The 24075-nt window shown below is 43.7% G+C and overlaps 1 protein-coding gene across 4 annotated transcripts in view; it reads left to right on the top strand.

The window, feature by feature from the left end:
* Nucleotides 1-24075, top strand: part of dspa (desmoplakin a) — a 67109-nt gene that overhangs the window by 3641 nt on the left and 39393 nt on the right. For all 4 annotated transcript variants that reach the window (XM_060917396.1, XM_060917390.1, XM_060917416.1 and 1 more), the window contains 14 exons: nt 10728-10812; nt 11041-11156; nt 11346-11505; nt 13894-14019; nt 14113-14172; nt 14270-14437; nt 17921-18025; nt 19611-19706; nt 20046-20171; nt 20272-20424; nt 20831-20985; nt 21298-21424; nt 23119-23305; nt 23389-23609. In XM_060917396.1, the coding sequence (XP_060773379.1) occupies nt 10728-10812; nt 11041-11156; nt 11346-11505; nt 13894-14019; nt 14113-14172; nt 14270-14437; nt 17921-18025; nt 19611-19706; nt 20046-20171; nt 20272-20424; nt 20831-20985; nt 21298-21424; nt 23119-23305; nt 23389-23609 (1885 nt within the window). The remainder of the gene's footprint in view (nt 1-10727; nt 10813-11040; nt 11157-11345; nt 11506-13893; nt 14020-14112; nt 14173-14269; nt 14438-17920; nt 18026-19610; nt 19707-20045; nt 20172-20271; nt 20425-20830; nt 20986-21297; nt 21425-23118; nt 23306-23388; nt 23610-24075) is intronic.

Genomic DNA, 24075 nt, shown 5'->3' with positions numbered 1-24075 from the left:
AAACCAAACTATAAATATTAAGGTATCAATACGGCATGTTTTACGATAGACGGAAATGCTGTTTTAAGGCATATTACAATACAATTACAAACCTACAGTGTAGGAAAAATAATAACCTTAAAAATACTTTATTTGAAGAGTTTAAACAGTGTATTGATTTGCTTTTCCACATCAGATGGAAGTTTATACTGCCTGCCAGTTGATGTAAGTGGGGCATCAATGATTTTCATGACATGCACCAGAGGGACCCAACAGTTATCCTCTCTCCTGGGCCAGCTGTAAGTCTGAGAGGGACCATGAGGATGCATAAATGTTAATTGTACATCTTGTTCCTCCTCTGATAATGCACGAATGTTGCCTATCCACCACTGTCTGTCAGACAGACACAACATATTGACCAGGAATTGTATCTGCCAGAGAGACTGCTGATTTAACAGGGGTTTTATGCATTACTTGTGGCCGATTCCCACTCATATCCACAATGAAGCTAGGACCACCTGACACCCTGCTGACCTGCAGCTGGTTGGACATGATTGGAACGAATGAGTGGTTGTCTCCTGTTCCAGGAATAGTAGCTGACCTTGAAAATCTGGTCTCCAATGCTTTTCCACTCTCCATAACTTCCCCTGTACCAACCCAGATGAAATGGATGTTCTTGATGTTTTTCTGCCTACAAAAACAGATCGGATGGGGTTAGTGTGTGATCACTCGTGACTGCCTGTAAGCTAGCTCGAGCTGCTGACCACTTTACAGTGCCTCCAATACCATCACAAGGTGATTTACCATGAGAAGTGGCAAAGAAATGCCATTTTGCCAAAAGTCCAAAATCGTCTGCATGCTTTATTAGATTTGTGAAATTTTTATAGTTTTTGTATTGGGCTGCTGATCCGTCACTGAAGTAAATTACCTTTTTCAGCTGGGGATGTATCTGGCTGGCAAATGGAAGCTCAGATATGTGCTTCTAAGAGATAGTGATAAAAATCCTCATGAATTTTGTGGTTTTTCAGTTTTTATGCATCTCTGGATGCATCCAAGTAGATTATATGCCTTAAAACAGCATTTCCGTCTATCGTAAAACATGCCATACTTGATACCTTAATGTTTATAGTTTGGTTTAGTGTACCAACTTCATATTTTGTGCATTTGCTAATCAAAACAAGCTCTTTAAAGTGGTGTAATTGTATTTATGGTAGACCTTGTCATACATCTGTAATATGCATTTGAATTATAGGCGCAAAATGGTTTTTTTAAAGCCTAATAAATCAGAAAATTTGATTTCTTTTGAACACATACCTAGTTGCCTAAAGAGTACTATAACATGAGTAATAAATAAGAACATTTGAAAGATCTGGTGTGCTTTAATGTGGAGATATGGGGGGTCAAAGTTGCTCCAAAGCACGATAGAAGACATTTTTTTATGATTTTCAGCAAGCCATAACTTGGCAAATATTGAACTGTGAACTTTCTATTTTAGTTTTTGAAGGCATCTGGCATTGAAGAACAATCCTTGAAAATTTCATGTATCTTGCATGAATAGTTTAAAAGTAATGACCTATGGAAGTTAGGGCCGTTTTCTGTAGCATGCGTTTCAACACTGAACTTGGGGCCACGCCCCTTTTTAAAGCCCCTATATCTCAGAAACTAATGAAGGTACAAGCCTAAAATTTTGTACACTATTTATTGGGCACACTGACAATACTTCCAGAAAGTATGAAGCAAATCTGAGATGGTCAGTGGCGAACATTTTTCTAAATCTGGTGATTTGGGGCGGAAGTACTCAGTTACCGAACTTCATCTGCATGTTCAGATGTGTGTGTGTCTGTATGTGTTTGTAGGAGTGTGTGTGTGTGTGTGTGTGTGTTCATCACTACACTGGAGTGTGTTTAGGAGTCAAGTTTATTGTTATAGCCTTTTTAACAATAGCCATTGTCGCAAAGCAGCTTTTCCCAATCTATCCCCAGTGAGCAAGCCTGTGGCGATGGTGGCAAGGAAAAACTCCCTCAGACGACATGAGGAAGAAACCTTGAGAGGAACCCAACTCAAAAGGGAACCCATCCTCATTTGGGTGATAACAGACATGATTATAAATAACTCATTTTTATAACTGTGTCCTATAGAGTCACAAAGTACAACTGTGAACCCAAGAAATTCATTATAGTTTAACATGAAGTCAGTTTCGTTGATGTTATAAACTCTTCATTGATGGAAACTTGAGTGCAAAACTGTTCATGACAACTGCAGTCCTAAAGTTAGCAAGTCAACTGTAGTCCTCAGCCATAAAAGCATTACTGTAAGAGTCCAGAGCGTCCCCCAGGTGTGACTTTCAACTGTCCACATGAGGCCGTCCTCCACAGGAGCGATGCGATGAGACTCCAACCAGACACAGGGCACCAGGATGGATCAGGCAGGTCCGAGGAGCAGAAGAGGTTCAGCATCTCGATCCCAGGACTGACATGTAACTCAGAGGGACAGACAGGGGGGAGAGAGAGAGAGAAAACGCAGGTTGTTCGGTATGCCCAATGTCACCTGAATAAGTAGGAACAGTATACATATTGCACTGAGTGCAAGCAGGGACTCCGGCAACTAACTATGACAGCATAACTAAAAGGAGAGAGCCAGAAGGTAACACAGGCATGAGGGAGCCCCGGGACATAAAGCAGCAGCCACTACACCATCAACAAACTCGAGTGAGCAAGCGAGTGGGGACTGACAGCATCCATACATCCCAGTTTACCAAAACACTCTGTCTGAGGATCCTCCAGATCTACACCTTTACCTCATAAACACCATTAACACAAGGCTTGACTAAACAGATCTGTTTTCAGCCGAGACTTAAACACTGAGACTGTGTCTGATTCCCGAACATTACTTGGAAGGCTGTTCCATAACTGTGGGGCTTTGTAAGAAAAGGCTCCGCCCCTGATGTAGCCTTCACTATACGAGGTACCAGCAGATAGCCTGCACCTTTTGATCTAAGTAGGCGTGGCGGGTCATAGAGGAGCAGAAGTTCACTCAGGTACTGTGGTGCGAGACCATTCAGTGCTTTAAAGGTCAATAGTAGTATTTTATAATCAATATGAAATTTGATTGGGAGCCAGTGCAGTGTGGATAAGACAGGGGTGATGGGGTCATATTTTCTAGTTCTAGTAAGGACTCTTGCTGCTGCATTTTGAACTAACTGGAGCTTGTTTATGCACTTATTGGAACATCCAGACAGTAAGGCATTACAATAATCCAACCTGGAGGTAACGAAAGCATGGACTAGTTTTTTTGCGTCGTGTAGTGACATTAAATTTCTTATCTTAGCAATATTTCTGAGATGAAAGAAAGCTATCCGGGTAATGTTATCAATGTGAGTTTTGAATGAAAGACTGGGGTCAATAATCACTCCGAGGTCTTTTACTGCTGCACGTGAAGAAACAGAAAGGCCATCCAGAGTTACTGTGGAATCAGAAAACTTACTTCTAGCTGCATGTGGTCTGAGTACAAGTACTTCAGTCTTGTCAGAGTTAAGCAGAAGGAAGTTAATAAGCATCCAGTGTCTAATGTCCTTAACACATTCCTCAATTCTATTAAGCTGGTGTCTCTCATCAGGTTTTGCAGAAACATACAACTGTGTGTCATCAGCATCTCATCTCATCTCATTATCTCTAGCCGCTTCATCCTTCTACAGGGTCGCAGGCAAGCTGGAGCCCATCCCAGCTGACCACGGGCGAAAGGCGGGGTACACCCTGGACAAGTCGCCAGGTCATCACAGGGCTGACACATAGACACAGACAACCATTCACACTCACATTCACACCTACGCTCAATTTAGAGTCACCAGTTAACCTAACCTGCATGTCTTTGGACTGTGGGGGAAACCGGAGCACCCGGAGGAAACCCACGCGGACACGGGGAGAACATGCAAACTCCACACAGAAAGGCCCTTGCCGGCCCCGGGGCTCGAACCCAGGACCTTCTTGCTGTGAGGCGACAGCGCTAACCACTACACCACCGTGCCGCCCTGTCATCAGCATAACAGTGGAAACTAATACAATGTTTACAAATAATATCACCCAGAGGGAACATATATAAAGAAAAAAGCAGTGGACCCAAGACAGAACCTTGTGGAACACCAAACTTTACCTCGGTACGTCTAGAAATATCACCATTTATATCAACATACTGATAGCGATCAGTTAGATAAGACCTGAGCCAGGAGAGGGCCGTTCCCTTAACTCCCACAACATTTTCTAGTCTATCCAGAAGAATGGAATGATCAGTGGTATCAAATGCTGCACTAAGGTCAAGCAACACAAGCAGCGAGACACAGCCCTGATCAGACGCCAACAGTAGGTCGTTTACTACTTTAACCAGTGTTGTCTCTGTGCTATGATGAGGTCTAAATCCTGACTGATACATTTCATGGATGTTATTCCTATGTAAATATGAGCATAACTGCTGTGCCACAGCTTTTTCAAGGATCTTGGCGATAAAGGGGAGGTTTGATATTGGCCGATAATTGGACAGCTGACAGGGATCAAGGTCAGGTTTTTTAATCAGGGGTTTGATAACTGCTAGTTTAAAGGATTTGGGTACATAGCCGAGCGTAAGAGAAGAATTTATTATTTTTAGAAGCGGTTCAATTACTCCAGGCATTATCTGTTTGAATAGACGTGTAGGTAAGGGATCTAGTACACAAGTTGAGGCTTTTGATGCTGAGATTAATTAAATTAGTTTGATTTCTATCAGGGGAGTAAAACATTCTAATTGCTGATCTGAAACAGTTATATTGTTAACTACAGGGTCACTTACATTAAAAAGGAGTGTGTGTTCCGTGGGAGCGTGTGAGATTTGGAACAAGGTGAATAATCTTATGAGCCGTCGTGTGAACTTTTGAACCTTTACCACCAACAATTTGCAAATGCCCTTAGTGTGTGTGTGTGTGTGTGTGTGTGTGTGTGTGTGTGTCACAAACCTTGTAGAATTAACTTTGATGTGTGGGAACAACCTTTTTATTTTATTGCTGTTACGACCGAAGTGAGAACAGGAACTAACTCTTTTCACCAACATTCTACAGCATTAAGTGTAATTATAAACAGGTAAAAAGTATGACATGGAAAAAACCCATCTTGTCGTGTTACTGAGAAACCACAAAGTGTAAACGCCGCTGTCCTGAAGACGTTAGAAAACCTAAAGTTCCAGCTTCACCTCTGACCGATACACAGCACTGACACTGGAGACTCCTTCCAGAGATGTTACACATACTTCTCCTTCCATAAATCTTCACCACATCAAATATTACACGTTTTTTTAATCTGTTTTTCAGTGGAGCGTCTGCTGTACACGTCCCCGTGAATGAGCTCTTACTATAGAAATGATAATGTATTAGAACAAGAGCATTAATATAAACCTGCACTACTGTCAGAGCTGCTGTTATAGAGACTTAATTAACACCTTCTGACCAGTCGGAGTCCAGAACTCAACAGCAGTGTGATGTAAATTCTGTTAAAATTTGCTCAGATTAAAACACTTAAAAATGTAAACTTTTCAGATTTAAACAGTCTTAATTTACTCACGTGTGTGTTATATTTATAAAAATGTGTATAAATAATGGCAGAGTTTAAAAATGTCTTGCACCACTGCAGTGTTCGACAACAATATATTTCATTCTTCTCATAGTGAGTGTAACACGTCGTGTATTTCTGTGTGGTGGAGGAGAGATTACTTGACCTAGTTAATTCAAACTTGAGAGCTGTTAGACTCCACCTGATAAAGTTCCTCATTAGCATAACAGAGTCAAACAAAGAGACACTGTGTGAGAGCTGAGCCGGAGTAGAGCGAGGGCCGAGCCGGAGTAGAGCGAGGGCCGAAAGGAGTAAAAAAGAAGGCAGAGTAAAAACGATGTGTATTTTTTTTGTAAACTCCCTGCTTTGTGGTATGTAATTTTAATGCTCTTGTTTGTGTTTCAGCTGCTCATACAAACAGAACAGAATTTAAACAAAAAGCATCATTATTATTAGTTATTATCAATACAGACTAACGATATTGTGCATGAAGTTTAGAATATTTCAGAAAACCTTAAAGTAGATACGCAGAACCATGTCCTCACTTTTGTTTATAAATGCCTTGAGACCTCAAGAATGGCAGGGGAATAGATTTAAGCATTAACAATAAAGCTAATATAGCAATTTTTACGATTAAAGTGATTCATATACAGTGGTGCTTGAAAGTTTGTGAACCCTTTAGAATTTTCTATATTTCTGCATAAATATGACCTAAAACATCATCAGATTTTCACACAAGTCCTAAAAGTAGATAAAGAGAACCCAGTTAAACAAATGAGACAAAAATATTATACTTGGTCATTTATTTATTGAGGAAAATGATCCAATATTGCATATCTATGAGTGGCAAAAGTATGTGAACCTTTGCTTTCAGTATCTGGTGTGACTCCCTTGTGCAGCAATAACTGCAACTAAACGTTTGCGGTAACTGTTGATCAGTCCTGCACACCGGCTTGGAGGAATTTTAGCCCGTTCCTCCGTACAGAACAGCTTCAACTCTGGGATGTTGGTGGGTTTCCTCACATGAACTGCTCGCTTCAGATCCTTCCACAACATTTCCATTGGATTAAGGTCAGGACTTTGACTTGGCCATTCCAAAACATTAACTTTATTCTTCTTTAACCATTCTTTGGTTGAACGACTTGTGTGCTTAGGGTCATTGTCTTGCTGCATGACCCACCTTCTCTTGAGATTCAGTTCATGGACAGATGTCCTGATATTCTACTTAAGAATTCGCTGGTATAATTCAGAATTCATTGTTCCATCAATGATGGCAAGCCGTCCTGGCCCAGATGCAGCAAAACAGGCCCAAACCATGATACTACCACCACCATGTTTCACAGATGGGATAAGGTTCTTATGCTGGAATGCAGTGTTTTCCTTTCTCCAAACATAATGCTTCTCATTTAAACCAAAAAGTTCTATTTTGGTCTCATCCGTCAACAAAACATTTTTCCAACAGCCTTCTGGCTTGTCCACATGATCTTTAGCAAACTGCAGACGAGCAGCAATGTTCGTTTTGGAGAGCAGTGGCTTTCTCCTTGCAATCCTGCCATGCACATCATTGTTGTTCAGTGTTCTCCTGATGGTGGACTCATGAACATTAACATTAGCCAATGTGAGAGAGGCCTTCAGTTGCTTAGAAGTTACCCTGGGGTCCTTTGTGACCTCGCCAACTATTACACGCCTTGCTCTTGGAGTGATCTTTGTTGGCCAACCACTCCTGGAGAGGGTAACAATGGTCTTTAATTTCTTCCATTTGTACACAATCTGTCTGACTGTGGATTGGTGGAGTCCAAACTCTTTAGAGATGGTTTTGTAACCTTTTCCAGCCTGATGAGCATCAACAACGCTTTTTCTGAGGTCCTCAGAAATCTCCTTTGTTCGTGCCATGATACACTTCCACAAACATGTGTTGTGAAGATCAGACTTTGATAGATCCCTGTTCTTTAAATAAAACAGGGTGCCCACTCACACCTGATTGTCATCCCACTGATTGACTCTAATTTCACCTTCAAATTAACTGCTAATCCTAGAGGTTCACATACTTTTGCCACTCACAGATATGTAATATTGGATCATTTTCCTCAATAAATAAATGACCAAGTATAATATTTTTGTCTCATTTGTTTAACTGGGCTCTCTTTATCTACTTTTAGGACTTTGTGTGAAAATCTGATGATGTTTTAGGTCATATTTATGCAGAAATATAGAAAATTCTAAAGGGTTCACAAACTTTCAAGCACCACTGTGGATACTGGTCTGAGTGAATGACCTTGACGTCCATAACGTCACAGCAGGAAGTCTATCGGTCTCATCGCCATTTCCACTATACTAAAACACAGAGCTGACTGCAACTCTGATCCTCCATTTTGAGCTAATTTATCGCCATGCCGTGTAGATGTGTTGCTGGCCGGTGCAGCAATACGACAGAAGGTGGATTTACGTTGCATTCACGGCCCAAGAAAGTTCAAACTGCAAAGACTTTTTGCGAGAAGTTCACGGGCACATTGGGCGGCTACGAAGTGGTCTCTCCTCTGCTCTGCACGTTTTACTGAAGACTCGTACGAGACCTCTGATCTGTTGAGGAGCGTTGGCTATAAGCCTGGATTGAAAGAGGGTGCAGTACCAACAATTAAAGGAAAAGAAAACTACAAGAAAGGGAAAGTATTTATTTTATTTATTTTAAATTTTTTAAAAAGGAAAGTAAGTTCAGTTGCGCCAGTCCTCCCGGAGCGTGAGCCAAGGGTTGTTGGTAAAACCCAGGACGGGACATATCACTTTGGCAGTGACCTCCCCGCGGTTGTTGCTAAAACTGGTGACGTCCCGTCCGAGGTTTTAGTAATTGCCTGAGCCGAGCAGTAATGGCGGAGTACTCAGTATGGAGAATGAGTGGAGCAGCCGTCTGATTTCTAAACTGGATATCGCTGCCATCTCGCCCTTACGTAGAAGAAGTGTATGAACGGAGAACTGAACGAACAACTGAAAGTCAGATCGTTGCAAAACAATCCGCCACAAGGTCGGCCTTCAAGAAGCGAGAACTCAGACGGGTAAGCTCCGACTCTCATTTGAATATACAACAACAAAAACAACCCATGTTGTTTCCCTGCGTTTAGATTAACACATGTAACTTGTATTGTGTGTTTAAGTTAGCGGTATGAGATTATTTAATTTGCTTCAGAATGTGATTGTCTCAGTTCATCTGATTATTTAATGAGCCTTTTACGTTTTATCAGTGAAAATGCATGCATGTACTGTATGTTGCATAAGTTATAGCACCCATCCTGTTTTACTGAGAGTCAACCCACAATCAGTGAAGTCAAATCAGTCTTAGTTGAGCGAGTCGGAAACGCTATTTCTTACTTTCACCATAAATTTTTATTTATGACTTTCGTCTATATATATTTTTTTTATTCCCATTTATGCAGCATACAAAAGTCAAGAATGGAGATGCTATCCACTCAGAAATATATTTAAAAATAAAGGTTCTGAGTCTCTGCTTTAAAGACACAGTGATTGGTGACGATAACGGCAGCATGGAGCAGAAAAAGAACTGAAACCAAAGCAACACGCACATGAGCCATGACTCACTCATGGAGGAATTTCATCACATTCGTTTGATATTTCTGTCGCAAATGTGATGAGTGGTATTCATAACAGTTTAATAACAATGACAGTTCACTTTTAGCGAAGAAACAGTGATCAGTGCGAGAAAGTTTCGAGTAAAAGGAAAAAAACTCCACTCAGAAAACGTCTTCACGATGAAACACAATAACACACATGACACATCCGAGGTACTGGCTGGTTAATTATGCGTTGTTTTAAGCTTTGAGATTAGCCGTGATTGTAAATATTGTGTCTGATGGAGAAATGTGGGTTTTGTGTTCATGCACAGTTTTCTTCCATTAAAATAAATGCTGATGTGTTCATGCAGCTGTGACTAGCATTAACAGGAAAAGCTGGTTTGTGTACCTTCCAGTCCGAGTGTTCGATCATTTCATCACTTCGTCATGTCACAGCTCAGTCAGTTTCAGCTGAAACTCCTGAAGAGACCACAGTACAATTAAGGTCTGGTTAGTTCACTTAGTACTTTTATATCACTGCTGTACAAGTTTGTGTTAGCAAATCTGGAAATGTGAGAACGCAATTAAAAACCAAATCATAAAATAAATTTACGCAGCTGTATGTGATTAAATTAAAATTATGAATTAACTTGACATTTCTCAGTGAGAGCAGCAGATGAAACTGGGCACATTTCCTTCACAAGAGATCACATAGAGAGTCACCGACTGTGTGTGTGTGTGTGTGTGTGTGTGTAAATACAATATGGAAGTTAGATGTTTCATGTTCAGGGATGGTAGGATTGAATAAATCACAAGACTTACTACCTTTCTTGGGATTTCAATAACTAGGAACCTAGTTTCAGGAACCCTTTTTGATAATCTTTTTCAAGTTATTGTTGAGCTCGAGTACTGCAGAGATGAGACAGAACCCGGAGGGACCTCGGGTACTGCGGGGCTGAGACAGAACCCGGAGGGAGCTCGGGTACTGCGGGGGTGAGACAGAACCCGGAGGGAGCTCGGGTACTGCGGGGGTGAGACGGAACCCGGAGGGAGCTCGGGTACTGCGGGGGTGAGACGGAACCCGGAGGGAGCTCGGGTACTGCGGGGGTGAGACGGAACCCGGAGGGAGCTCGGGTACTGCGGGGGTGAGACGGAACCCGGAGGGAGCTCGGGTACTGCGGGGGTGAGACGGAACCCGGAGGGAGCTCGGGTACTGCGGGGGTGAGACGGAACCCGGAGGGAGCTCGGGTACTGCGGGGGTGAGACGGAACCCGGAGGGAGCTCGGGTACTGCGGGGGTGAGACGGAACCCGGAGGGAGCTCGGGTACTGCGGGGATGAGTCGGAACCCGGAGGGAGCTCGGGTACTGCGGGGATGAGACGGAACCCGGAGGGAGCTCGGGTACTGCGGGGATGAGACGGAACCCGGAGGGACCTCGGGTACTGCGGGGATGAGACAGAACCCGGAGGGAGCTCGGGGATGTACTGCAGACAGCATTTTAAAACAATTTAACTCCATAAAATGACACATCATAATCAGACTGTTAATTATTACTGCAAACAGGATCATCACTGACTGTGTGTGTGTGTGTGTGTGTGTGTGTGTGTGTGTTTCAGCACGATGCCCCTTCATCACAAAATCCAGAGCATGTATAATAGCATTATGAGGCACCTTGAAATGGCCCAAAGTCTGCTGGACCAAGTGAGTACACACACACACACACACACACACACACACACACACACACACACACACACACACAGATTAAGAGAACATATACTGGAGGACTTTCAAAGTAAAAATAGTGCACATGGCATATGGAGGAGTTCTGTATTTACTGAACTGTGTGTTACTGTGTGATTGTGATTTTCTCTGTGTGTGTGTGTGTGTGTGTGTGTGTGTGTGTGTGTGTGTGTGTGTGTGTTACAGGGAGGACCTTTGATTGAATTTGAAAATATAATGGCAGTGGCTGGTGAAGAAATGACACACTTTCATCAGTGTATAAGGGAAGCAACCAACTACGGCCAGAATGTTGACACAAGAGGGTGTGTGTGTGTGTGTGTGTGTGTGTGTGTGTGTGTGTGTGTAGTGTTAATGTAGTACGTTGTCTAGTGTGTTTACTGTGTGTAGTTTAGGACCCAGAATGTTTTCCAGGCAAGTTCAGGCTGCATCATTCATTCACACTTTCGCGTGTGTGTGTGTGTGTGTGTGTGTGTGTGTGTGTGTGTGTGTAGTCTGGAAGACTGCAATGCAATTTTCTCAGATCTCAGACAAAGAGCAGGACGAATGACGACACGACAAACTATCAGACACACCAGCACCACCAGCACAAACAGAGACGAGTACAGCATCAGGGCCTTTAATGATGCCATGGCCTGGATCGCCCAACATAAAGTGGGTCCCCACACACACACACACACACACACACACACACACAGGGTTACGGTAGTGTGTCTGTTTATTAGAGTGTTTACGGTAGGAGTGTTTGACAGTCAGGTGTGAGGTTTGCTGTGAGAATCCTGGCAAAGCTGTGATCTTCCCAAGAATTCAGCACACACCTCGTGTGTGTGTGTGTGTGTGTGTGTGTGTGTGTGTGTGTGTGTGTGTGTGTGTGTGAGTCACTGAGTCGTTATGCTCTGATTCCTCTGCTTGGTGAGGTGTGTGAGGATTCAGTGTCTGGTCTGTACCAGATTCACTGCACCGGTGTGTGTGTGTGTGTGTGTGTGTGTGTGTGTGTGTGTGTGTGTGTGTGTGTGTGTGTGTGTGAGAGAGAGAGAAACAAAGGGAGATTGTGTGTAGGGGTTCAGCCTGAACTCCATGACAACAGCACAGTAGAATTCACTCAACATGACCTAAACCTGGTGTGTGTGTGTGTGTGTGTGTGTGTGTGTGTGTGTGTGTGTGCGCGCGCACATGCACACACAAGTGTGTGTTTGTATGGGTGTTTTTCTTATCTCACATTCCAAAACAAGGCATTCAGCTCAGTCTGAAAGGAACAGAGACAGACAGGCAGAGAGACAGCGAGAGAGAGATAAAAGGGTAGAGAGAGAGAGAGAGAGAGAGACAGAGCAAGAGAGAGAAACGAGAGGAGGAGTGAGGGGGGCAGGGTGAGTCATTAAACACTGATGCATTATTACTGGTAATGGTAGAACACACACACACACACACACACACACACACACACACACACACACACACACACACACACATTCTGCTGCAGACACTCCCTGCTGTCACTCCCTTTCTCTCTCACCACTCCCTCTGAGGTGAAACACACACACACACACACACACACACACACGGGAGTGTCCATTCCTTTTTAACTTGTGTTCTGTGTGTGTGTGTGTGTGTGTGTGTGTGTGTGTGTATGCGCATGCGTGTGTGTGTGAGATGTTTAACAGTGAGTTAAAATGGCCTCCTTTATTCTCGTAATAAAGCTCCATCTGTGGGACGCGTCTCGATCCACACGCACGCACAGAAGTGAAAGGACATTGCAGTTGTTATTTATCCACCTGAGCAGGTGAGGGTTAAGGGCCTTGTTCAGTGGGATTTGAACTAATGCCCTTCTGATCACTAGTCTAATGGCTTCACCACCGAACTTCCATAAATCATTCAGCACTACAACTGAAGTGACCGAACGCAGCTGCACACACCCCCTCACACTGTTGCTAGGATACGGAGCAGTAAACCACGTGGCGGTTCAGTGTTTGGTGAACGGAGCTCAGATTATTTTGATGTCATAAAGGCTCACATTCCCACCACAGCTCGTAGGATTTCCCATCGTCCAGTTTCCCCCCTGCAGCCCGGGTTCCTGTCTGACACTTCAGCGTATTGACTTCCTGTTTCCTGTTTTCACTTTGTTAGTTTGAGGTGGTGCTCAGCGTTGATCTGAATGTAACTCCTGCGTCGGTGTGTTACGCTGTGAAGCGTGGACAGTTCAGACCTGAGCCCCTCGCGTGCGTTTCAGTGTTGTGTATTTGTTCAGCTTGATGTGAGTCACTGCTGTAATCAGTAACGCAGTCGTGTCGCTGATCTCAGCTCACGGAGGGTCTGAGGTCTGTTGTCCTGAAGGCTGTAATTTGATTTACACACAGTATATCTAGAAAAAATGCAATTTGATACTTTCAGGAAATAATGTTTTATTGACTCGTCCTGTACTAGTCTTGTGTTTGGCTGATTAAATGCTCTGTAGATTGTATATGCCCCACCCCCGGAGGTGTGGCCTGCTCTACAGTAGCAGCTTGTTAGCAGTAAGCTTTACTGAAGAACACGCTGCGTTATAAACAGTTCACTGATTTCCTTATTTAGCGAACTGACCAATCTCCTGTACTGTCAGGTTTGTTCAGGCATCTCCAGAACGTCAGCACGCTTTCATTCCGACTTCCTCTTTCAAAAGGAAATACATTAACGCATAAGCTCAGATCACAGCTCTCTCTCTCTCTCTCTCTCTCTCTGTATAAACACTGCGATGGTCTTTCAGAGCAGTATGCGGTCACTGGATTGAAAACTCAATCTCAGGAAGTTGTTAGATCTTGAATTGTTAGTGATGTGTAAAGACTGTATTGAAAGCTTACAAGCCGCAGAAGCAGCAGCTCTAAAACACACAGCTGCTTCACATCGGTGTCAGGAAACCGAACGAACAGATGGAACAAGAAAAAATCAGATAAAATCTCAAAACAGGGCTGATATTCTGAGGGAAAGCACAAAGCAAACCTGAATTCCAGTGTTTGGGACAAAGCCTTATATATATGTGTGTGTGTGTGTGTGTGTGTGTGTGTGTAGCGTCTGATTGAGACAGGACAGTTTGGTGAAGACGAGAAGACCATTGAGCAACAGATGACGAGCCACAGCAGGTTCCACAGCTCCATCCAGAGGAGTGCAGAAGTGCAGAGAGCCAAGGATGAGCTGGTAACACACACACACACACACACACACACACACACACACACACACACCCAAGCCCTGGGATGTATGTTAGTAAGTGCGTGTGTGTGTGTGTAGCTGCAATTAGGAGACAAGACCAATCTTCATATTTTGGACCAGGAGTGGGACATATTACAGGTGAGCACACACATCTCCTTCACTATCACTTCCTCCTCCACCATTCACACTTCCTGTCTAACTCCCCTGCTCCCTCTCACTCTAACCCATGATGTAGAAAATGTCTCACGACCGTACGAATCAGCTGCGTGACATGCAGAGTATCCTTCGTGACATCTCTCAGGCCATCATGTGGGTGAACGACAGAGAGGAGGAGGAGCTCATGTTCGACTGGGGTGACAAAAACATTGACGCATACATCCCCAAGAAGCAGGAAAGCTACTCGGTACACACACACACACACACACACACACACACACACAGTATTACAACCCCAATTCCAAAAAAGTTGGGACGCTGTGTAAACTGTGAATAAAAGAATTTGCAAATCATGGAAACCCTATATTTCACTGAAAATGGCACAAAGACAACAGATCGAATGTTGAAACTGAAACATGTTATTGTTTTTTGAAAAATATCTGCTCATTTTGAATTTGATGTCAGCAACACGTTTTGGAAAAGTTGGGACAGGGGTGTGTTTACCACTGTGTTGCATCACCTCTACTTTTAACAACTGTAAACTGTAAACGTTTGGGAACTGAGCAGACCAACTGCTGTAGTTCTGAAAGAGAAATGTCGTCCCATTCTTGCTTCATATACAATTTCAGTTGCTCAGCAGTTCGGGGTCTCCTTTGTCGTGTTTTGCGCTTCATAATGCACCGAATAGTGTAAATGGGAGACAGGTCTGGACTGCAGCAGGCCAGTTTAGCACCCGGACTCTTTTACTACGGAGCCATGCAGTTTTAATATGTGCAGAAAGCGGTCTGGCGTTGTCTTGCTGAAAGAAAGAAGGCCTTCCCTGAAAAAGATTTAGTCTGGATGGCAGCATGTTGCTCTGAAACGTGTTTATATCATTCAGCATTAATGATGCCTTCCCAGATGTACAAGCTCCCCATGTCATGTGCACTAACACCCCCTCATACCATCACAGATGCTGAATGCTTTTGAGCTGTGCACTGATAACAAGCCGGATGGTCCCTCTCCTCTTTAGCCTGGAGGACGTGGGGTCCATGATTTCTAAAAAGAATTTCTACTTTTGATTCGTCAGACCTCGGGACAGTTTTCCACATCGTAAAAGAGCTCGGGCCCAGAGAAGGGGGCGGGGTTTCTGGATATTGTTTATATCTGGTTTTAACTTGCGTTTGTGGATGCAGTAATGAAGTGTTTTCACAGACGATGGTTTTCTGAAGTGTTCCTGAGCCCATACAGTGATTTCCACTACAGACACGTGTCTGCTTTTAATGCAGTGTCTCCTGAGGGCCTGAAGATCACAGGCATCCAATGTCAGTTTTCAGCCTTGTCTCTCGCAGACAGAGATTTCTCCAGATTCTCTGAATCTTTTAATGATATTATGGACCATAGACGATGTGATCCACAAATTCTTTGCAGTTTTACATTGAGGAACGTTATTCTTAAATTGCTGCACTGTTTGCCCACGCAGTCTTTCACAGAACGGTGAACCCCGCCCCATCTTTACTTCTGAGAGACTCCGCCTCTCTGGGAGGGTCTTTTTATACCCAATTATCTTACTGTCCTGTTGACAGTTAACCAGATTGTTTTTTTTGTTTGTTTGTTTTTTTTTTTAGCATTACACGACTTTTTCAGTCTTTTGTTGCCCTGTCCCAAGTTTTCTGAAATGTGTTGCTGACATCAAATTCAACATGAGCAAATATTTAAAAAAAAACCAATAAAATTTCTCAGTTTCGACATATGTTGTCTTTGTGCCATTTTCAATGAAATATAGGGTTTCTGTGATTTGCAAATCATCGCATTCTGTTTATTTCCAGTTTACACAGTGTCCCAACTGTTTATGGAATTAGATAGATAGATAGATAGATAGATAGATAGATAGATAGATAGATAGATAGATAGATAGATAGATAGATAGATAGATAGATTTTATTAATCCTCAAAGGGAAATTGCAGTGTTGCAGCAACAGATTCACATCAATCACAAAATACCTGTAACTTACACAACCCAAGCAATGAGGTGGGTTAAAAAAGTATTTACAAACATACAGCTATATAAACTACTACTCGATAGGAAACAGAATAAAATGGTAAAAAGTAAAAAAAAAAAAAAGAGAATAAAATAATAATGTAATAAAAACCGTGCAATTAATTGTAGAATGTGCAAAAAATGAAAGGTAGAATGTGCAGTGCCACTGGGAGAATCCGTCTCCCGCCAGTTTGGGTCTGGTTCGATCCGTGAGCTCCCACAGCAGTGTGTCCTGAGGCATACCTGCAAACTCGTCACCGTTCGGCGAAATTCGCCGTTTTGATCCCAAAATAGGTCACTTGTGTGAATCGTGTAGATCCGAAGAGTTTTTTTTTTTTGGGGGGGGGGGGGGGATGCGCGAGGCTACGTTGCCGAACATTTGGTTTCAATGTACTACTACTTCAAAGTACTACTCCTACTTTTCTCCTCACACCCACATTCAGACCATTTCCGCCTTCTTCATACTTCAAACGTCTCTCTGATTGGATGACATTCCAACGAGCCAATAGTCTTACAGAACGCTGGACAGTATCCGCGAATTGTAACTGAATAGAGGCGGGGTTTTCTTGAATACGGGTGTGTATAGGAGGATGGCAGAGATCATCCAAACGCAATGCAGAACGGGACACTGAGTCTTGAAAACAGCTCACAGAATCATATTTTCTGATTTTTTCCGGAACTCTATATTACAGCTGGAGACGGAAAAACGTTTTTAGTATGCGGAGAAAGCTGTGTTACGATGAGTGCGATTTAAAGAGGCTTTAGGGTGGTTTTTTTTGGTACCGGTGATTCGGTGGTCTGTGAGTCGCGTTTTTATGACGTAAGACGCAAGGGGCGGGGCTGTTACGTTTGAACCGAACGCGCGACACGGAAGATGTTTCTGTGGGCTGAAACAAAACAGAAAAAAATGTCAAATCAGTTTGAATAAAGTCATTTTTTGTTGAACATAAGGATCTATAAACGCGTGTTTTGGGTAAGAGAAATCATTTTTATGTGAAACTATTGGTGGGATTGTCAAAATTATAACGTAATGTGTTGATCTCGGTTGTATTCAGAGAACCAGTTAGTTGTGCGTGTGAGAGTGTGAGTGAGTGAGTGAGAGAGAGAGAGTGAGTGAGAGAGAGAGAGAGAGAGAGAGAGAAAAAGAGTGAGTGAGAGAGAGTGTGAGAGAGAGATTCTCTCTCTCTCTCACTCACACACACTCTCACACCATGAATTAGGCAGCAGTGAAGGAAAGGAGGGCTGAATTTGGTGTGCTGCTGGTAACGGGGCAGAGGTGGTGAAGAAGGATAGCATGGCGTGAAAGGCACATGGCAGAGCGGCATAAACGTGCCCTTGAACAGCTTGTTCGGCCAAAAGGTCTAAAAAATGATAAACTGGTCTGCTGAAGAAAGTTTCCAGTGTCACACTTCAAAAATTACTTTTTTAAATTCAAATTTTACTTTTTATACTTTTCCTTCCTTAATGGTAATGTAATGAGGTGTCAGATGCAAAACTGAAAATTGCAAAGCTAAAAATGAATAAATCTCGTCTTTGTTTTAAATGTTGTCTTTTCCCTTTATTGTCCTTGATCGCGCGCTGTTTAAGGGGGCCGGGGGGGCCGGGGGGGTTCCGGTGGTTTGTCACCTTTTTCAACCCTCATGAGTTTGCAGGTATGCTGAGGACAGTGCAGGGTGTGGGCTCTCTAACGGCTATTTACTGTGTGATCAGCGCCTGATGAGGGACCTGGAAGGGAAAGAGAAGGAGCTGAACAGTGTAAAATCCAGAGTGGATCAACTACTGAAGAGCCATCACCCAGCGTCAGATAAAATCGAGGTGACCGCTTCCTCCATGTGTCTTACTTCCTGTATGTCTCTCTGCCTGTCTTTCTGTCTCTCTGTCTGTCTCTCTACCTGTCTTTCTGTCTCCGTGCCTGTCTCTCTACCTGTCTCTCTGCCTGTCTGCCTGTCTGTCTGTCTCTCTGTCTGTCTCTCTACCTGTCTCCCTGTCTGTCTCTCTACCTGTCTTTCTGTCTCCATGCCTGTCTCTCTACCTGTCTCTCTGCCTGTCTGTCTGTCTGTCTCTGTCTGTCTCTATACCTGTCTCTCTGTCTGTCTCTCTACCTGTCTTTCTGTCTCCATGCCTGTCTCTCTACCTGTCTCTCTGCCTGTCTTTCTGTCTCTCTGTCTGTCTCTCTACCTGTCTTTCTGTCTCTCTGCCTGTCTCTCTGCCTGTCTCTCTGCCTGTCTGTCTGCCTGTCTGTCTGTCTCTCTGCCTGTCTCCCTGTCTGTCTCTCTACCTGTCTTTCTGTCTCCATGCCTGTCTCTCTACCTGTCTCTCTGCCTGTCTGTCTGTCTCTCTGTCTGTCTCTATACCTGTCTCTCTGTCTGTCTCTCTACCTGTCTTTCTGTCTCCATGCCTGTCTCTCTACCTGTCTCTCTGCCTGTCTGTCTGTCTGTCTCTGTCTGTCTCTATACCTGTCTCTCTGTCTGTCTCTCTACCTGTCTTTCTGTCTCCATGCCTGTCTCTCTACCTGTCTCTCTGCCTGTCTTTCTGTCTCTCTGTCTGTCTCTCTACCTGTCTTTCTGTCTCTCTACCTGTCTCTCTGCCTGTCTCTCTGCCTGTCTGTCTGCCTGTCTGTCTGTCTCTCTGCCTGTCTCCCTGTCTGTCTCTCTACCTGTCTTTCTGTCTCCATGCCTGTCTCTCTACCTGTCTCTCTGCCTGTCTGTCTGTCTCTCTGTCTGTCTCTATACCTGTCTCTCTGTCTGTCTCTCTACCTGTCTTTCTGTCTCCATGCCTGTCTCTCTACCTGTCTCTCTACCTGTCTCTCTGCCTGTCTGTCTGTCTCTCTGTCTGTCTCTCTGCCTGTCTGTCTGTCTCTCTACCTGTCTCTCTGTCTGTCTGTCTCTGTCTGTCTCTCTACCTGTCTTTCTGTCTCCATGCCTGTCTCTCTACCTGTCTCTCTGCCTGTCTGTCTGTCTCTCTGTCTGTCTCTCTGCCTGTCTGTCTGTCTGTCTCTCTACCTGTCTCTCTGCCTGTCTGTCTGTCTCTCTGTCTGTCTCTCTACCTGTCTCCCTGTCTGTCTCTCTACCTGTCTTTCTGTCTCCATGCCTGTCTCTCTACCTGTCTCTCTGTCTCCATGCCTGTCTCTCTACCTGTCTTTCTGTCTCCATGCCTGTCTCTCTACCTGTCTGTCTGCATGTTTCTCTGCCTGTCTGTCTCTCTGCTCCAGGAATATCATCTAATACCTGAGATTTAGACTGTTCTTGTTTTTAATTATCTGTGTGTATAATTAGACAGGAACACAATGGAATTTCTTAGTCATGTTTACATTGTTTGCCCTTGACATATTTCTCCGTGTGTGTGTGTGTGTGTGTGTGTGTGTGTGTGTGTGTGTGTGTGTGTGTGTGTGTGTTTCCAGGCCTACATGGACACACTGCAGACTCAGTGGAGCTGGCTGCTGCAGATCACCAAGTGCATTGAAACCCACCTGAAAGAAAATGCCGCCTACAGCCAGGTACGCTCCTTTACTGTAGGAAACCCACCCAGCGTAGGTGTACACGATGAGCGAGCTCCAACGCAAAAGGAGAAAAATGGAGAAGTTCAATTCAAAATAGAGAATTAAATAGATAGAAATGATGGAACGAGAGCAGAGGTTCCAGCAGAAAACTCAAAACGCATGAAGTGAAAAAATAGGAACTGATGGAACTGAGACTGAGGAGGAGATTAAATCCGAGGAGATTGAGAAGGATGTTCAGTCTGAAGGTGAGGATGATGCTGAAGATGAGGATGAGCGACTGTGTGTGTGTGTGTGTGTGTGTGTGTGTGTGTGTGTGTTCTTGTTTTATTCCCTTAGTTCTTTAAGGAGGCGAATGAGACGTACACCAAACTCCAAAAAGATGACGAGAACATCCGCAAAAAATTCACTTGCAGTAAAACTACATCTCTGGAGACTCTGACTGACCTGCTGAAAAACCTGGAGGTATAAACGCACACGCACGCCATTTTTATACCTTTATTACACACAATACTGTCTTTAAAACTGCTTCCTCCTCCACATCTGTGTGTGTGTGTGTGTGTAGGCTGAGAAGGAGAGGCTGACGGAGAACAGGAGGCAGGTCCAGACACTGGTGAACAAGTCGAAGAACATTGTGTGTCTGAAACCTCGAAGCCCAGAGTATAAGCCCAGCAGCCCAGTGATGGTAAAGGCACTGTGTGACTTTAAACAGGACCAGGTAACACACACACACACACACACACACACACACACACACACACACACACGCCCCTTTACTCGGACCACACCCCATTCACATTGACTTGGATGTACAGAGAAACTAACTGTAGTGTAAACCAGCCTTCCACATGATCCCTTAGAATTTACAGAGAAACAGTTCAGTATTTGTCGATACGGAATCTGCTGTGATACAATACGATACAATACACTACGATTTATTATCCTCCGATCAATATGTGACCACCTCGTTCTGAATCTGGGGGGAGGCCTCCTGTTAATTCATCAATAACAGTGATGTACAGAAGGACCATTTTCATTATGCCCCTAGTGGTTACTGGTTTGAAACAGAAATGCTGACCTGCTGTGTGTGTGTGTGTGTGTGTGTGTGTGTGTGTGTGTTACAGAAGTCTATTTTTAAAGGGGACGAAGCGATACTAAGGGATAACTCTCAGCGCAGTAAATGGAACGTGATCGGTCCTGGAGGACTGGACATGCTCATCCCCTCTGTGTGTATGATCATCCCTCCACCAAACTCACTGTGCGTTGACCTGGCCAACAAGTACGTACACACACACACACACACACACACAGTTTTGGCTGTCTACCAAGATTAGAGGGGTATATAGATATGGAAAATATAGAGGGGATTAGTCAGAGAAGTAACAAAGAAGACAAAGATATTTGAGTTGAACATGATGCTCCCACCAGCGTGCTTCACAGCGAGGATGGGGTTTTCATTCGTCAGAGAAACACTCAAGAACTTATAACACTACAAAATGTGTCCAGAGGGAGTGATTATTGATGCATCATACTTTTTACATTGAATTTCCCTGTGTGTGTGTGTGTGTGTGTGTGTGTGTGTGGTTGACAGGAATGAGAAGTACTATGAAGCAATCATGGGTATCTGGAACCAGCTGTACATCAACATCAAGAGTCTGATCTCCTGGCAGTACTGTCTGAGGGACATCAATCAGATCAACTCGCTCACCATCAGCATGGTACACACACACACACACACACACACACACAGGGCACGCTATGCTGTACATGATCATCCCTCTGTGCTCTCTGCATTCCAAACCACGTGGTCTTTCTTCACTACTCACTTCAGTTTGAGATGCATAGTGCAGAAAAAATCCCACAGTGCACTGTGGTACGGTATTGTCCAAGCAGTTTAGCATAGTTCAGACATTTTCACCCCCCCCCCCCCCCCCCCATGAGGTCCACTGTCCAGTTCTGTGAGAACTTCCTGTTCTCCTTCCTGCAGGAACTGTGACATTATCACGCAGCAAGCTGTTCTCCTTCACTGTGCTGAATGAAGGATTGTAATGTTATTGCACCTTATCGCACGCTCTCAGATCACAGTCCCGTGCTCTCACACATGAGCACTTCTGTTCAGCGAGCACTGAGCCCTGAGACGCACCCCTTTCCTTTCCTTTCCTTTCGCTCATGGCAGATTCTACCGTAACTGGATCCATTAACCACTTGCCCACAAAATAAGAAATTTTTCTTGTCCTTTTTTCAGTGAGGTAATATTTTCAAGATTGAAAATATGGTATTTGGTCTTCTAAAACAGCACGTCATTTAAAAATGCACCGAGTATATCAATAAAAGATTTTTAAAGAATAAAGTTCTATTTCTTTGACATGTCTGACAGACATAACTCCCATTTTAAAAATCCCTTTCATTATCCCTGTTGCTATCGTCAGTGAATTTCTGTCAGATGACCTGACGATAGACTCGGCCGTTATGGATCTTTGGTAGTTATCGTGTGGAAGCAGGCTTTATCATTTTTGGGTGTCGACAGATAGAGTTGAAATAGATTAACAGCGAAAAAACTATTTCGTTCACGAGAGAAACCCACAGTTATTTTTAAAAAATGCTATCGTCAGTCTGTCAGTCAAATGCACCTGACGATAGCAGAATTCAAGCCCTCGCCACGCACACGTTGACTGACGCAAAGAGGAAATTCTACTGCGCATGAGTTTTGTGACGGCAGACATTTACTTCCGGGCAAGACTTAGCTAGATTTCATCAAATAAATCAAGGTAAGATTTTCAGTCAGCTATCCTGACGATAGAAATTTTTGACGATAGAAACATTGAGAATATATTTGTGCATTCATATTTAAAGTTTTCTGGAAGAAAACTATCGTAAGTTGAGATAAATCAGAGCCGCTTGCGACCCTTTCAGCCGACAGGCCGTTTCAATGCGTTATTTCCCCGCAAAAGTGAATTAAATTTGTCCCGCGAGGAACAGCTCCCTTCCCGTATTCCAATCGCAGTCGCAGTTTTTGATGAACTTTTTTTTTAATTGTGGAACATGTATTTGCTTCATATGATTATATCATACTCCTCCGTGAAAAAGATTCAGAATTGTGGGAGAGTGTCTGTCAGATAAAGACTGATTTTGTCTGTCAGAATGATGGTAGAAACACGGGTTAATTAAAATGGCTTTTATTAATTAGTTACCAGGACTACCGTCCTAAAATTTACTGTGAATGTCCAAGACCCCAAATGCTACTAGAAAAACTTAATAGAATGATCAAAATAATCAATTCAGCAGTTTAAGGAGATGGGACTTAACTGGCCTCTGTTATGGTAGAATCTGCCTCATTGGAATAGAGGGAATACATTCCAAAACTGTTGGAATAGATGTTTTGTGTGTGTGTGTGTGTGTGTGTGTGTGTTAGTTGTCTAAGATGAAGCCTGAGGAATACCGGAACATCGTTAAGAGTCTGGAGCATCACTACGAGGAGTTTCGGCGTCTCAGTCATCAGTCCAACTTGTTTGAAGAAAAGGACAAGAGGAAGTTAGAGGCCGAATATACCGGCGCACAGACGCACTACGACACCATCGTCACCCAGATACCTCACATCAGTACGAACACACACACACACACACACACACACACACACACCCCTGTACTTTGTAGGTCACTGTGTGTGTATGTTTGTGTACAGATGTGATTAAGCCGACTACAGTGACCCCAGTGCAGATTCCTGTAGTGAGCCCTGTCGAGGTGGACGCAACCACGCACATTCAAACACTCAACCTACTGACACTCACACACACGCTGCGGCGCAGACTGGAGGCGGCCGAGAGCGGGCTGAGCCAACACCTCCACGTCCCACTGAAAGAAAACGGTGTCCAGGAGTGTTCACAGAGACTGCAGCTCCTGCAGGTACACACACACACACACACACACACAGTTTCAAGCGTTGGCAGGAATGAAGTGTATCTGCTCCTCCAAGCGCAGATGTAATGCAGGAACCGGTCAGATTGATCTCATTTCCTGTGCACACTTTAAAGTGACCTCGAGATCCTGCAGTGAGGTTCAGACATTAATGATTGCACATGAACTTTTTAAATGCTTTCCTCATGTCGTGTTGAGTTTGGGTAAATTTGTGCTTTTCTAAACAGAAACAAACATGGCCATGGTTGAAAGCACAATCTGAGCCAGTCTCCACTTCTCAAATGAAACCATCGTAATGCGACAAAGGCGATTCAGATGACTCCTCATTTATTATATCTGTTTATTTAACATTGGACTCAGGTTCTGTTCCACAGTTCTGGAGTGAATTAAAATGGTCCAGAGTGTGTTTCAGTGTGATGTATTGTAGTTACACCAAAGGGTCAGACGGTGGCGC

This window comes from Neoarius graeffei, chromosome 1, assembly GCF_027579695.1.
Source record: "Neoarius graeffei isolate fNeoGra1 chromosome 1, fNeoGra1.pri, whole genome shotgun sequence".
In the NCBI taxonomy this organism is placed as follows: domain Eukaryota; kingdom Metazoa; phylum Chordata; class Actinopteri; order Siluriformes; family Ariidae; genus Neoarius; species Neoarius graeffei.
The sequence above is the reverse complement of the archived record's forward strand: the minus strand, read 5'-3'. Positions and strand labels throughout refer to the sequence as shown.